The 14,640-nt window shown below is 37.9% G+C and overlaps 1 protein-coding gene across 1 annotated transcript; it reads left to right on the top strand.

Annotated features, from left to right (window-relative positions):
- Positions 1–2,535: 2,535 nt before the first annotated feature.
- LOC107809278 (putative purine permease 4) lies at positions 2,536–3,804 on the top strand. The gene has a single exon (XM_016633883.2). It carries the CDS (start codon positions 2,601–2,603, stop codon positions 3,777–3,779), a length of 1,179 nt encoding a protein of 392 aa, XP_016489369.1. The 5' UTR covers positions 2,536–2,600; the 3' UTR covers positions 3,780–3,804.
- Positions 3,805–14,640: the final 10,836 nt, after the last annotated feature.

Consider the following 14,640-nt stretch of genomic DNA (forward strand, 5'->3'; position numbering starts at 1 on the left):
AAAGGTTGGTTAACACATTCCTTCAACTTGTCTTAAAAAGAAAAAGAAGGTGCGGTCAAGTTTAAATTTAATGGCGTTAAAATCTTTTACAAATTAAGGATATCTATCTTTGTCCCCTTCTTTAACTGATGGATTTGGATGTAAGTCATTTATGCTAATGATAAGATCAATGCAGAAAACAAAACCCAAGAATTAGATCAGTCTTTGGTTAAAAGCTTTAAATAATTTTACTCAATTTTGTCCAAACACTAAATCAGTCTTTTGTAAAATATCTTCAAATAATTTCACTCTTTAGTCATATTTTACCATTAATATACATGATTACGAACACATGTAATTTGATGTCTCTCCCGCCACACCTATTATATGGGGAGGAGAATTGGAGGAAAAGAGGAACAGTAAGAATCGAATTCACACTTATCATATGAAAAACTTCTATCGTCCCATAATTATTTTCACATATAATTTTTCCTTCTTGTTTTAAAAGAAAATCTTATTGAACATATCATATGATAAAAAATGCATCATTACCATCATCTTGCACGTTAGATTTCGATATTAGATACTCAAGTAGCCTATCTTCCTCTCCTTATGATTAGCCGAAAGGTTTTGCTTCCTTTCTTGATTGTGTGATGGTGCTGTGCTAGTAAACAATTTTAAGCAAGAATATAGATATTTATAATATTCATTAATTCTTTTACAAATCTAGTTTAATTAATTATTAATCTTAACTTATTTACTTATTGTATCTTTAAGGTTATTTATCGGCATTCACCTTTTCTAGTGCAATTTAATATAAACCATACAAATTATTAATGTAGACATTCACCAGAAATATATTTTTCGGATAATTAAAAAAAAATTTATTTACCGAAATTGTGAAATATTTACAGCTCAAAGAGAAAGGAAGAAGAAACAACACTAGACTGGACAACATCACAACAAGTCCCAGATCATTGCGCATCACCATAGTTGATCTATAAATTATATCCCTGTTCTATTTTAAAATGGTGGAGTTTAAAGTATGACGGTGAAACTACTTAATATTGGGCAGTGAATACAAAAATAGTATCTTCAAGTTTCTTAAAAATAATACATATTTGAAAGTTATATAAAAGGTAATATAAATCTTAATAGTTAGTAATTTAAAAATACTAATTAAAATGTCACGGCCAAGGAAAGACCTCTTTTCGCACTCCTAAATAGTAATAATATTAGTGTCTCACATAACATGAAACAAAGGGTATAATAGCAAAGTTTTTGATAATTTAACGTTTTCTAAAAAATGTATCTTGTCATTGAATGAATTAACTACATTCTTTTAGGAAAAAGGGTGAAATTAACTAAATTCACGAAAGTATATATGCTGTAAAATATTGTAAAAATTTATTCAACCTTAATTTGAGATTTTAGGTTCAAACCAGTAGAGAATGCTAAACCTCCGTAATGGATTTTTTATGACTTAATTTATATTAGTCTAGCCAGTAAATTCGAGGGTAAATTTCACAAATTGTGTTATATAACTATGACTGTTTTTCACCAAAGTCATATAATTTTATTTCTCACGCAAAAATCATAAAACTTTCACTAACTCACACGAAAATCATAGTGGTCGGAAAATAAAATTTTCGATAGTATTTTCTTATTTTACGTTTTTTTTATTTTTTATTTTCAGTCTAATAAATAATTACACAATTAAAATAGAAGAAATATGACTATATTTTTAGCCACTCCTTAAAATAATAGCCGATAAAATATTATTTATATATATATATGAGTGTGTGTGTGTGTGTGTGTGTGTGTGTGTATTATATGTATATAACATACACATTCTACATATATTTTTGCTAGCAAATGCAATTAATTTCGGCCGGCTGGTTAGTTTTATATTTTCCCTTAAAATAGGAATGACCCAACCCAGCCTAACCCAATAACAATATACGTAAGTTAAAATAATACTAAAAGTGAATTCTTCTCCCATAAAAAAAACTAGTTTGGAATGCATGAGATTCTGAAAAAAAAAAAAACAAAGAAATAAAAGGTATAATTAGAGAGCACTTAAAATAAAAATGCTATCAATTTGAATAAAAATCTTGAAAAGAAAAATAAAGGATTTACTATTCACTTTTAATATTATTCAGGCCGGGTTGAGTCATTCCTATTTTAATTGGATTATTATTTATTAGACTAAAAATAACAAATAAAAAACCGCAAAATAAGAAAATACTACTAAAAATTTATATTTTTCGATCACTATGATTTTTGTGTGAGTTAGTAAAAGTTTTATGATATTTGTGTAAGAAAACATAACTATTTTACTTTCGTGAAAAAAAAGTCATAGTTATATGATTGTCGTGTGAGAAAATAAAGTTATATGACTTTGATGAAAAAAGTCATAATTATATGACAATTTGTGAAATTTACCCGTAAATTCCATAGAAAATAAACCTTTTAAACAGGAAGAACACTCACTAAAGCCCACCTTTATATATATACTAAACTCACTACTCACCCATCCACTAACCACAAAACATAGACTTTGTATCCTTTAATTTATCCGCCGCTTTTCTTTTTCTTTGTTCTTTCTTTTTCATTTTCCAATGGAGTTCTTAGCCCAACACCCACAGCAAGAACAATATCAAGATCAAGCTAATTTTTCAAGAGAGCTAATGATCATAGACACAAAAAACAACATCCAAAAAAGTGGTAGTAGAGTCCAAATGCATGACCAAGAAACAACAAACACTACTTCCACCACTAAAAAACGTTACATTTTTCTTCTAGGAATTAACTACTTGTGTCTTTTTGTTGGTTCAATCTCATCAACCCTACTCTCAAAATTCTACTTCAATCACAAAGGTGCAAGTCGTTGGGTTTCTACTTGGGTTCAATCTGCTGGCTTTCCTCTTCTCCTTCTCCCTATTTATTTACCTTTTTATGTTCTTAAATCCACTGATAGAAAACCATTTACTGGTTTCACTCCTAAAATCTTGTCACTATCTATTCTCATTGGGTTTTTATTAGGTTTCAACAACCTTTTATTTTCTTGGGGCAATTCTTATCTTCCCGTTTCGACAAATTCTCTTGTTTTATCATCGCAGTTAGCTTTCACTCTTATCACTTCCGTAATTATCGTTAAACAAAAAATCACATATGCAAATCTAAATTGTGTTATTTTATTAACACTTAGTTCGGTCCTATTAGCCTTAGGTTCAAACCATGACAAACCAAAAGGTTTGACAAAGTCAAAGTATTTAATAGGATTTTTCTCAACAGTCGGTGCTGGATTATTATTCGCTCTTTATCTTCCATTAATGGAAAAAATATATAAAAAAGTTTATTGCTATTCTATGGTTGTGGAAATGCAAATGGTAATGGAATTAGCAGCTACGGTTTTGGCTACGATGGGTATGTCTATAAACCGTGGATTTTTGGAGATGAAAAAAGAGAGTAAAAATGTGTTTGATTTGGGTGAAAAAGCTTACTGGTTAACGGTGATATTTAACGTGGTGACGTGGCAGTTATGTTTTATGGGTACTGCTGGAATGGTGTTCTTGACAAGTTCGTTAACAGGGGGAATTTGCATGACGGCGTTAATGGCCGTTAATGTTTTGGGTGGAGTTATAGTGTATGGGGATAATTTTGGTGACACTAAAATAGTTTCAACTTTGTTATGTGTATGGGGATTTTCTTCATATTTGTATGGAATGTATATGAAAATGAAGGAGGAGGAGAAAAAGAAAGAGAGTTCTATAGAGATTGTAACGCACAATGGTTGAGGCTAATGGTCACGTGCTAAATGTTTTTTTTTTGGGTGGGGGGGTGGGTGGGAGAGTTTTTGGGAGAGGAGGATGAGTAGTCGTAGTTAGAATGTTATTGTTCGATTCAGACTGTTATATTACGAAATTTATATTATATCAACTTTTTTGTTAGTTTATTATGTATACTCGTGCTATACTTTTCTTAATTATCCCAATCATCTTATTCTCTTTACAATTTTTGTGTGATTAGTTAGTTTTCGGTTATTTTTTAGGACATTAAATTTAAATACTAATATTGTTAGGATTGGCATTTGTTACATGAATATAACAAAATTTTAACATAGTATAAGTTAATAATTGCAGTTCTCTTGATTATCAACTACAACATAGAGATTTGTAACGCACAACGGCTGAGGCTAATGTTTCACGTGCCAAGTCGTTGCTTTTTCCTTTTGGTGTATGTGTGTTTGCTTTTCTTTTTTCTTGGGGGGGGGGGGGGGGAGAGATTATTCTTGAGGTAGTAATAGTATCCATTAATTTAAACCTTCAAAAATCCAGTCTTCCATTACTTGAGGTAGTAATAGTATCCATTAAGTGTTAATATTATGTGGCAAGTATGGAAAGCTAGGAATGCATGATACTTTAATCACGAGAGGTTTGAACCGATTGATATTATTTTTAAGTCATTATTTGATTATCAAGGATATTTTAACTAGTTGCTCATCTAGTTCTCCTCAAAATGGGATTTGCTTAGCGGCTCAACTAACAAACTACCAAGATGGCATATTATTATTTACTTATATTTATAGGTGGATGCTAGACGTGCAAGTATTGGTGTTGCGGCTATGGATAGCCTTGGGAAACTGCTTCATGCCCATGGATCCCCAATCCAGTTTGTGGAAAATTAAAAACCATGATAGCTGAAGCACTTGCTATAAGAAGGGCTCCTGAACGTGCACTTATGAATGGTTGGAAGAAGGTGAAGATCCTATCAGATGCAAAGAGTGTTATTGACATGATTCGAAAAAAATTACTATTTCATGTGAGATAGAAGTGACTTGTGAAGACATTTGGAAGCTTTCGACTTTGTTTGATCATGTAGACTTTGTTTGATCATGTAGACTTTGTTTATATTCCTAGGAATCTAAATAAACTGGCACATAATTTAGCTAAGTTTTCTATTACTTTGCTGAAGGAAGTATCTTGGGAGAATTTTTTTCCCAAGTTGGATTGTAAAGGATGCTATGGACACCTTTGCTCAACTTGTTTATTCGATGCATTAATATTTTTTTTTAATTCCCTCCCAAATTAGGAGGATCTATAGTGTTTCCACACTTCCCCTTCAGCGTGACTCGAACCCAAGACATAACGGTCGTGGGCGGAGGTGCTTTACCAACTGAGCAACCCTCACTTATCTGTATTAATATAATATATACCTCTGAGGGTAAAAAAAATAAAAAAAAATAAATTGATCAGCAATAAAAGACAAGTAGTCGTAACTAACAAGATGGATAATGAAAAAGAAAAAGAGTTAAGAATAAGAAGAGAAAAAGAGACAATCAAATAGATTAATAATTAAAGTATTAAGATCGAAAAAGACGGCCAGAAGCAGTGAGCAGTCATAGTCAAAGCTTGACTTTAGTCAATAAGTTTAGTTAAACGTCTCACACTTTTTCAAATTTGCCCATTATGGAAACTACTTCATTAAACAAACTTAATTCGTAATATATATATATATATATATATATATATATATATATATATATATATATATATATATATATATATATATATATGTGTGTGTGTGTGTGTGTGTGTGTGGGTAAAAACCGGGCTCACGATACACTCCGGCCTCCAATGGGGTAAAACGAACTCGAGCTATGATCACGAAGGATCGAAATCGAAACAAATGTCTCATCGAGTCAGAATCCGGGAGCACGTTGTCTGCATTCGAGAATATCGGGGTCATGATTTGAGATCGATCAAAATCCTGAAGATATTGTCGGGCAATAAAGCACGACCAACAAAAGGTTGTAATATCCGCGACTGGCCGAATATCGCGGCGTGGATCCCGGTACGTATCGATAAAAAATCGGCAATCAGTTAAACAAAAGATTTTTTTACCTTTTATAGTGTTGTACTTAGAGTAGGATTCCCCTACTATATAAGGGGGGGGGGGGAAGGGTCTGATAATTCATTAGAGAGATGGTAATATGTATTCCAAAGCAATATATTATTATTTCCACTTTTATTGTAAGCTTTTTCTCTGGTTCATCAAAATTGTCCATCGTGAGCCCGGATCGAGGGTGAATACTTCACCAAGGTTGGAATCATCCTCCTCGCGTGATTTGAAATTATTGTATCTTTACTTGTCCATTCTAACTCAATTTATCGTTTTGTATCAAATTAATCTGCATATCCTTAAAATAACTTACAAATTTGATTGCTATTCGATTTTGAGGGTAAACAGTTTGGCGCCCACCGTGGGGCTAAGAATAACAGTGGCAATTTGATACAACTTTCTGTGACACACCCTACTTCACACTTGTTCTTTGAAGTATCTTTGATTTCGGGTCTAAGTTTAAAATGTCGAACTCCCAATCTGCTCTTCTAAACACGAATCCTGAATCTGGCCACCATGGCGAGAACAACAATATGGTGCCCAGTAACGAGGTGCCCCTTCCGATCACAACGAAATTCTGGTCGCGGACCCGATCCACACTAACTCATATGTGGCCATTAACACAAATGTGCCCACCGATCCTGAGAACAACGTCTGTGGGGGAGTCCGATCGATAGCCCAAAATACTTGTGACGGTGAAGAGGTTGGGATCAATTTACGGGTGATTTTTGAAATGATGCAGGCTCAGCATGCAGCGATAGCCCAACTACAGAACCAAAGCGGCGCTCCCAATACAGTTGAGCCCGAACCGTTCCGAAAAAATACTCGCAGAAATGAACCAGTCACAGATAGGCTAAATAAAATTGAACCCGGGACCAACCCTGAGATAATAAAGATGCTCGAGGAATTGACAAAACGGGTAGAAATGGGAGAAAAGAAGAGAGAAGCCAACGACAAGAAGGTAGAGACCTACAACTCTAGGGTCGACCAGATCCCCAGATCACCTCCGATATTGAAAGGCCTAGACTCCAAAAAGTTTGTTCAAAAACTTTTTTCTTCGAGCGAGGCTCCGAAATCGATCCCAAACAAGTTTCGCATGTATAAAATTCCTAAGTACAATGGAACAACTGATCCAAATGAACATGTAACCTCATACACGTGCGCCATCAAGGCGAACGACTTGAAAGTTGATGAGATCGAATCTGTCCTGCTGAAAAAGTTCGGAGAGATCTTGTCAAAAGGAGCTATGATATGGTATCACAACTTGCCCCCCAATTCTATTGACTCATTTGCTATGCTTGCAGATGCTTTTGTAAAAGCGTAAGACAGAGCCATCAAGGTTGAGATCAGGAAGTCGGACCTTTTCAAGGCAAAGCTAAGAGATAACGAAATGCTCAGAGAGTTCGTGTCAAGGTTCCAAATGGAACAGATGGACCTGCCACTGGTGGCAGACGATTGGGTCGTTCAGGCCTTCACCTAAGGACTCAATGATCGAAGCTCATTGGCTTCACAGTAGTTGAAGCAAAATCTGGTAGAATATCCGGCTGTAACTTAGGCCGATGTGTATAACCGGTACCAATCAAAAATTAGGGTTGAAGATGATCAGCTTGGGACCCTTTACGGGTCTGTTTATCCTGTCCGAGCTAGTGACAGATCCAAAAGAGACATTGATCATGAACCAAGGTCAAGTAGAGATCGGTATCAACCGTACAACGGTGATCGTAGGGGTAGCGGGTCTGGAGGAAATGCTGTGAGAAGTGAAAGGAGAAGTAATCGAGGTCAAAATAATCGGGGGCTCATAAGCAAAAATGGTTTCGACAGGCCCTTCGGGTTTAAGGAAGCGCCAAGGTTATTGGAGTACAACTTCAACGCCGATGCTGCTGCTATCGTGTCTACCATCGGACGCATCAAAGATACCAAGTGGCCTCAACCTATACAGTCTGATCTAGCCCAAAGGGATCCCAACTTAATACGTAAATATCATGGCACTCACGGCCACATAATAGACGATTGCCGACAATTGAGAGAGAAAGTAGCCCCGATTATTCAACAACGGACATCTTCGGGAGTTCCTGAGCGATCGATCCAAAAACTATTTCAGGAATAGAGATTCTAGTAAGCAGATCGAGCAGGAGGAGCCTCAACACGTCATTAATATCATCATCGGTGGGGTCGACGTTTCCCAGGGGCCAATGTTAAAGCGCACTAAAGTGTCCATCAAGAGGGGAAAACGGACTTGAGATTACGTACCAGAAGGAGCCTTGTCTTTCAATGACGAGGATATTAAAGGCATTGTATAGCCCCACAATGATGCACTGGTAATATTTGTACTCATAAATAAATCTCGAGTTAAGCGTGTGTTAATTGATCCAGGTAGATAGTCTAATATCAGTAAATCGAAGGTCGTGGAACAACTAGGTCTACAGGACCAAATCGTGCCTGCAGCCAGGGTTCTAAATGGATTCAACATGGCATGCAAAACCAATAAAGGGGAGATAATATTACCGGTGAACACCATCGGAACCATTCAAGAAATAAAGTTCTGCGTGATCGAAGGAGGCATGAGGTATAATGCTCTGTTCGGGAGACCAATGCTCTGTTCGGGAGACCATGGATTCACAACATGAGGGAAGTACCCTCGACGTTGCACCAGGTGCTGAAATTCCCGATGCCAGGAGGGATTAAAACAGTTTATGGAGAATAACCGGCCGCAAAGGAGATTTTTGCGGTCGACGAGGTGATCCCGGTATCTGCACTTTCGACATCAAAGGGTCTAGGTCTGGTGGCCAGAGACGAAACTAAATAGCAATTACCGATACCTGCCTTGATAGAACCGGAGAAGCAGGGGACAGATGAGGGTGACGACTATGGAGTTCCCAGATTTTTCATTGTCCCCGATGATTTCGATGCCACCAAATCAACAGTCGAAGAACTGGAGCAAGTCATATTGATCGAACACCTGCCTGATCATAAGGTACACCTGGGCACGGGGCTAAGTCCCAAACTCAGGAAAAAATTCATTTAATTCCTTATAGCTAACATAAAATGTTTCGCTTGGTCCCTCCTCGATATGATAGGGATTGCGTCGGAGATAACTACTCACAAGCTAAGCCTAGATCCGAAGTTCCATCCGGTCAAGCAGAAAAGGAGGCCTCAGTCCGAAGTCAAGCATGCATTCATCAAGGACAAGGTATCCAAACTCCTTAAAATAGGGCCCATCCGGGAGGTTAAGTATCCGGATTGGTTAGCAAACGTAGCAGTAGTCCCTAAAAAGGAGAATAAATTAAGAATGTATGTAGACTATAAACACTTAAACAAGGCATGCCCCAAGGACTCTTTCCCTCTGCCAAACATCGATCGCATGATCGATGCCATGGCCGGCCACGAGATCCTCAGTTTTCTCGACACCTACTCTAAGTACAACCAAATTTGGATAGACCTGGGCGACTAGGAAAGAACGTCCTTCATCACTAAATATGGTACTTACTGCTATAACGGAATGCCATTCGGACTAAAAAATACTGGTGCTACTTACCAACGCCAAATCGGATGTTTGAAAAGCAAATAGGAAAATCAATGAAGGTTTACATTAACGATATGTTGGTTAAGTCCTTAGGAGTAAAGGACCATTTGAAATATTTGCATGAAACCTTTGATATATTGAATAAATACAACATGAAGCTGAACCAGGAGAAATGCGCATTCGGAGTCGGGTCCGGGAAATTCCTCGATTCATGGTGTCCAACCGGGGAATCGAGATTAATGCCGATAAAATCAAGGCCATCGAGGACATCATCATTGTGGATAACGTCAAGGCCATTCAAAGATTAACCAGGCACATAGCTGCTTTGGGTCGATTCATATAGAGGTCCCCCGACAAGATCCACTGGTTCTTCTCACTGTTGAAGAAGAAGAATAACTTCTCGTGGACCCCGGAGTTTCAACAAGCCTTGGACGAACTCAAGCGGTACCTTTCGAGCCCACCTTTTCTTCATACTACGAAGGTAGACGAACGGTTGTACCTGTACTTCGAGGTAGCAGTAAGTGGAGTCCTGGTCCGGGAAGAGGAAGGTATGCAATTTCCTATCTATTATGTTAGAAAAACCCTAGGCGAGGCCAAAACTAGGTATCCTCGCCTAGAAAAGTTGGTGCTCGCTTTGCTTAGCGTCTCTAAGAAGCTAAAACCGCATTTTCAATGCCATCCCGTGTGTGTTGTGACTACTTACCCATTAAGAAACATAATGCATAAGCTCGATCTCTCAGGACGATTGGCCAAATGGGCCGTGGAGATCAGCGGGTATGATATCAAATATAGGCCCTGAACCGCCATCTAATCTCAAATTTTGGCGGACTTCGTGGCCGACTTTACGCCGGCCCTAATTTCTGAGGTCGAGAAAGAGTTGTTGTTGAACTTGGGGACCTCTTCTGAAATCTGGACCCTCTTTACGGACGGTGCCTTGAATGCAAAGGGCTCCGGACTTGGCATCGTGCTGAAGCCACCAACGAGTAATGTAGTTAGACAATCTATTAGAACTATAAAATTGACTAACAACGAGGCCGAATATGAGGCCATGATTGCATGTCTTGAACTGGATAAAAGCCTAGGGGCCGAGTTGGTCAAAGCTAAGTGCGATTCCCTCCTCGTGGTGAACCAAGTCAATGGAACTTTCGAAGTCAAAGAGGAACGAATGCAAAGATACCTAGATAAACTATAGGTAATGTTACATCGGTTCAGGTAATGGAGTTTACAACATGTACCTCGAGATCAAAATAGTGAGGCCGATGCTCTTGCTAACTTGGGATCGTCGGTCGATGACGATGAATTCAACTCGGGAACGATCATACAACTCATGAAATCAATAGTGGAGGAAGGCCATGCTGAGATAAACTCGATAAGCTTAACGTGGGACTAGAGAAACAAATACGTAGATTACCTGAAGATCGGAAAACTTCCCTCGGATCCTAAAGAATCGAGAGCTCTACGTGCGAAGGCAACCTGATTCAGCTTGTCCGAAGATGGTACCCTATTCAGAAGAGCATTCGATGGCCTACTCACCATATGTGTGGGACCGGGAGACACCAAGTATGTTTTGAGGGAAGTCCACGAGGACACCTACGGGAACCATTCGGGCGCCGAGTCATTGGTTCGGAAGATAATCATAGCCGAATACTACTGGATCGACATGGAAAAAGACGCAAATGAGTTCATGCGAAAATGCGATGAATGTCAAAGTCATGCTCCGATGATCCATCAGCTTGGAGAACCGCTGCATTCAGTCTTGTCACCCTGGCCGTTCATGAAATGGGGAATGGACATCGTTGGTCCCCTGCCTTGGGCACCCGGTAAGGCTCAATTTATCTTATTTATGACTGATTATTTTTTTAAGTGGGTGGAAGCCCAGGCTTTTGAGAAAGTCAGAGAGAAGAAGGTTATTGATTTCATATGGGACCACATAATATTCCGATTCAGAATACTGGCCGAGATCGTGTACGACTATAGGAAGCTGTTCATCGGCAGCAAAGTGAGAAAGTTTTTTTAGGACCATAAGATCAAAAGGATCCTATCGACGCCCTATCACCCTCTAAAAATGGGCAAGCGGAGTCCACAAACAAAACCATACTCCAAAACCTCAAAAAGAGGTTGACCGACTATCGCGCCCCGTTTTCTCACGAAAGCGGGCTTCGATGTGTGACAACTCTTTTAAATGGGTGTTAAAAGAGAAGATTCGCCACCTAATAATTTATAATGTGCGTTAGGGAACCTATTTGCGAATAACTCGGTTTTAACTAGTCAACGCCACCAATGATCGGGTAAGGGCTCAAATTTCCTCAAAGAGAAGGTGTTAGGCACTCTTCGAGGTCCACAACTGTGGGTCCCGACCGAACTTTAAACTATGTGGATTATGTAATTAGACTAGGTGATCAAATAAATAAAGACAAATTTAGAAGTCGAAGAGTCTTATTAGGGCATGTGAGAATCGGCACAAATCTTAATTACTGTAGAGATAAAACTACATTGATCTATGTTAAATGACTAAGTGTAAATTACAAATAAAGAAAGGGGAGGGGGGTCTTAAGTTTTTTATCATAAAGGATCACCCCGTGCAACATAAATAATACTTCGCAACTCCTTTGAGGTAGGGGTTGCTCATATTATTCAGCGGGCACAGACTATCATCTCCTGCTACTCGATTATTATGTTAAAGTGTTTACCTAAAGGCGCTCTAATTCAATTTTAGGTCGTACCCTATGCGTGCACTACCCGTCCCATACCTATGGTCCATGAGGCTTTGGACCTCTATTTGGGTGGTTCTAGACTTCTCCTAGGTTTCTCAAAATCATAAAAACTAGGCGGCATTCAAAACAATCAAGACTTCACGTAAAGACAATTAGAGGCCCAAGTTAGCCTCCACACATAAACAATAAATGCACGCGTGCAGATTCAGTTATAGACAGTTTTCAGGATTAAGACACATTATAGCCGTTAAGTCCTATAAGTATGATTGCCATGTGATTCTGGATCCTAGCATTATACAAGTAGTGTTGCAGTTTTTTGGACTATCGTATGGGCATATTAAAGGTATTACAAATCTATAGGTATGATATCTAGTTATTTGCGTAATGAGGCAGCGAAACGATTTCAGAACTCTGAATTACCAATGCTGATTTTACAGACATGTTTCTTAGGTAGGTGACAATGTCCTATAGGCAGGATTTCTAGCAGTTAACAACTGTAATTGATTTTATATACTTTATCCCTATAGGCGTGTTGTCGAAGTGTGGCAATGCGATGAAGTAACAAAGTAATCGATTAGTTGATTAAGATCATATAGTCATGATATCTAAAGGAGCAACGTGCTAAGAGCAATACAAGCAATTGATTGATTGATTAATTGAAACCCTATAGACATAGTATCTAGATGGACATTAGCAAACATGTGTTATTGTATCCTATAGGCATGCCATCTAAAACGTTTAGTGGTGCACATGGAAACAAGCGTAGCAATTACTTGAGCCAACATGTTTGACAAGTTAAGTGCAGTATGTGCGTGATTCCTATAGGCATGATTTCTATTGGTGTGCAACACACTAAATACATATAAGGCATGATGAATGAAATAGCAAATAGAGCACATAGACCCTATAGGGATATTTTCTACCCTTTTATGCAAGCATTAGAATATCCCATCCCTTTTTTTTTATTAATCTCCCCATCATTTAGTTTACAAATCATTACAGGCCCAGAAGGAAATAATATATACTTAAAGATGACAAACTATATACTAAATAAGTACAAACCCGCTAAGGCAATCACAGGCGCAATACAAGGTAACCCGGGGATATCCCAGGCTTTCAACAGCAGGCCCAAACCACAGGCTCACAAGAAAACAACTAGAGTGCCCCTGAATCCTGTGACCAAGTCCAAAACACACATATGGCCCCCTTCCAGGCCCAACAAATAATTTACTTACCCAAATGGATGCCAAACTCGACCAAACGAGTAGCAAACGACTCATAAAATTAATTGGACAACTCAAACACTCAATTCTTAAAAGTGAAACTAGCAGCAACTCTGGTCGAGGTATATAAACAAAATCATGCTAAGTTGGAAGGCATTCAAGAAACATATAAGGAAAATTTATGCTCATAGTTCTAGTGAGAATTTTGAGAGTGATCTATTTGACTACATAGGATAGTAAACCATTCTAAAGAGTTTCTATAAGGAGGCATGATTCAGAGTCAATCTAGGGAACCCTAGATGAAGGTCTAGCAGATTCAGGCAAGAAGCAAACAAAGTACAGCCAACACATAGAATATTCATCATAGAAAACCAATGAAAAGAACTTAACAGAGCAAAACTCATGATCAAGTGACTGCTTAATGGAACAGGAAAATCTTAGCATGCTGAACACTAATCATAATATGAGAAGCATGTCAATCTTTAGAATCAAGATAGGCTAGTATTGAACCTGATACTAGTTGGTCATATAGGAGAGGAGAGACTGGTTATGAGGTTTCCTAAGGTCCCAAACAGTGTTGAAAAGCATAGGATTACATAAGTTCCAAACATATATTAAAGCTTAAATGGCATGAAGACAGGCTTTAGCTAACCAGTATAACACAAGGAATTCAGCAGGTTGGACAGGAACGACTTAACCAGGTCTGAAACATATGCATGGATTTATCACAAAGGTACATGACAAGGCAGGGGACACGCATTAATCCACAAGTAGCAAGGAAAGCATGCTTAGGCTAATAACATAATCAGGAGTTAACTATAGAACATTAAGTTGCACATGAATGATTCAACAAGAATTAGAGCAGGTTCTGGGCATGATTCGACTCTTTACAAGAGTACAGAACAAGGCAAGAAGCTAAACCTAGAATAAGCAGCACATTAGAATAAATAGGCTTTAAGAAAATAGAATCAAGGAAACAAATATGCAAATTCGATTACTAGAAAATTACGGAATATTATAGAAAATACTTGTATAACTCTTGTAAATTAGGTAATGATACAAAATGATATTTTGAAAGTATATATACTATTTGAAAAAATATGAGGGAAAAATTGGGTATCAACAGCTGCCTCTCTTTACTAGAGAATGATGAAAGAGTTGTCGGGTCAAGAAAATGATGATCAATTTTGTTCGAAGTGAGTGAGGAATGATGTGTTTTGAAAAAATGGGGAGCCGAACCCTGGTTCTTGAGTTGCCTACATATCCCTGGTGTTACGAGAATCAGGCCATGTGTAGT

The sequence above is a fragment of the Nicotiana tabacum genome, chromosome 23 (assembly GCF_000715075.1).
Source record: "Nicotiana tabacum cultivar K326 chromosome 23, ASM71507v2, whole genome shotgun sequence".
Lineage (NCBI taxonomy): Eukaryota > Viridiplantae > Streptophyta > Magnoliopsida > Solanales > Solanaceae > Nicotiana > Nicotiana tabacum.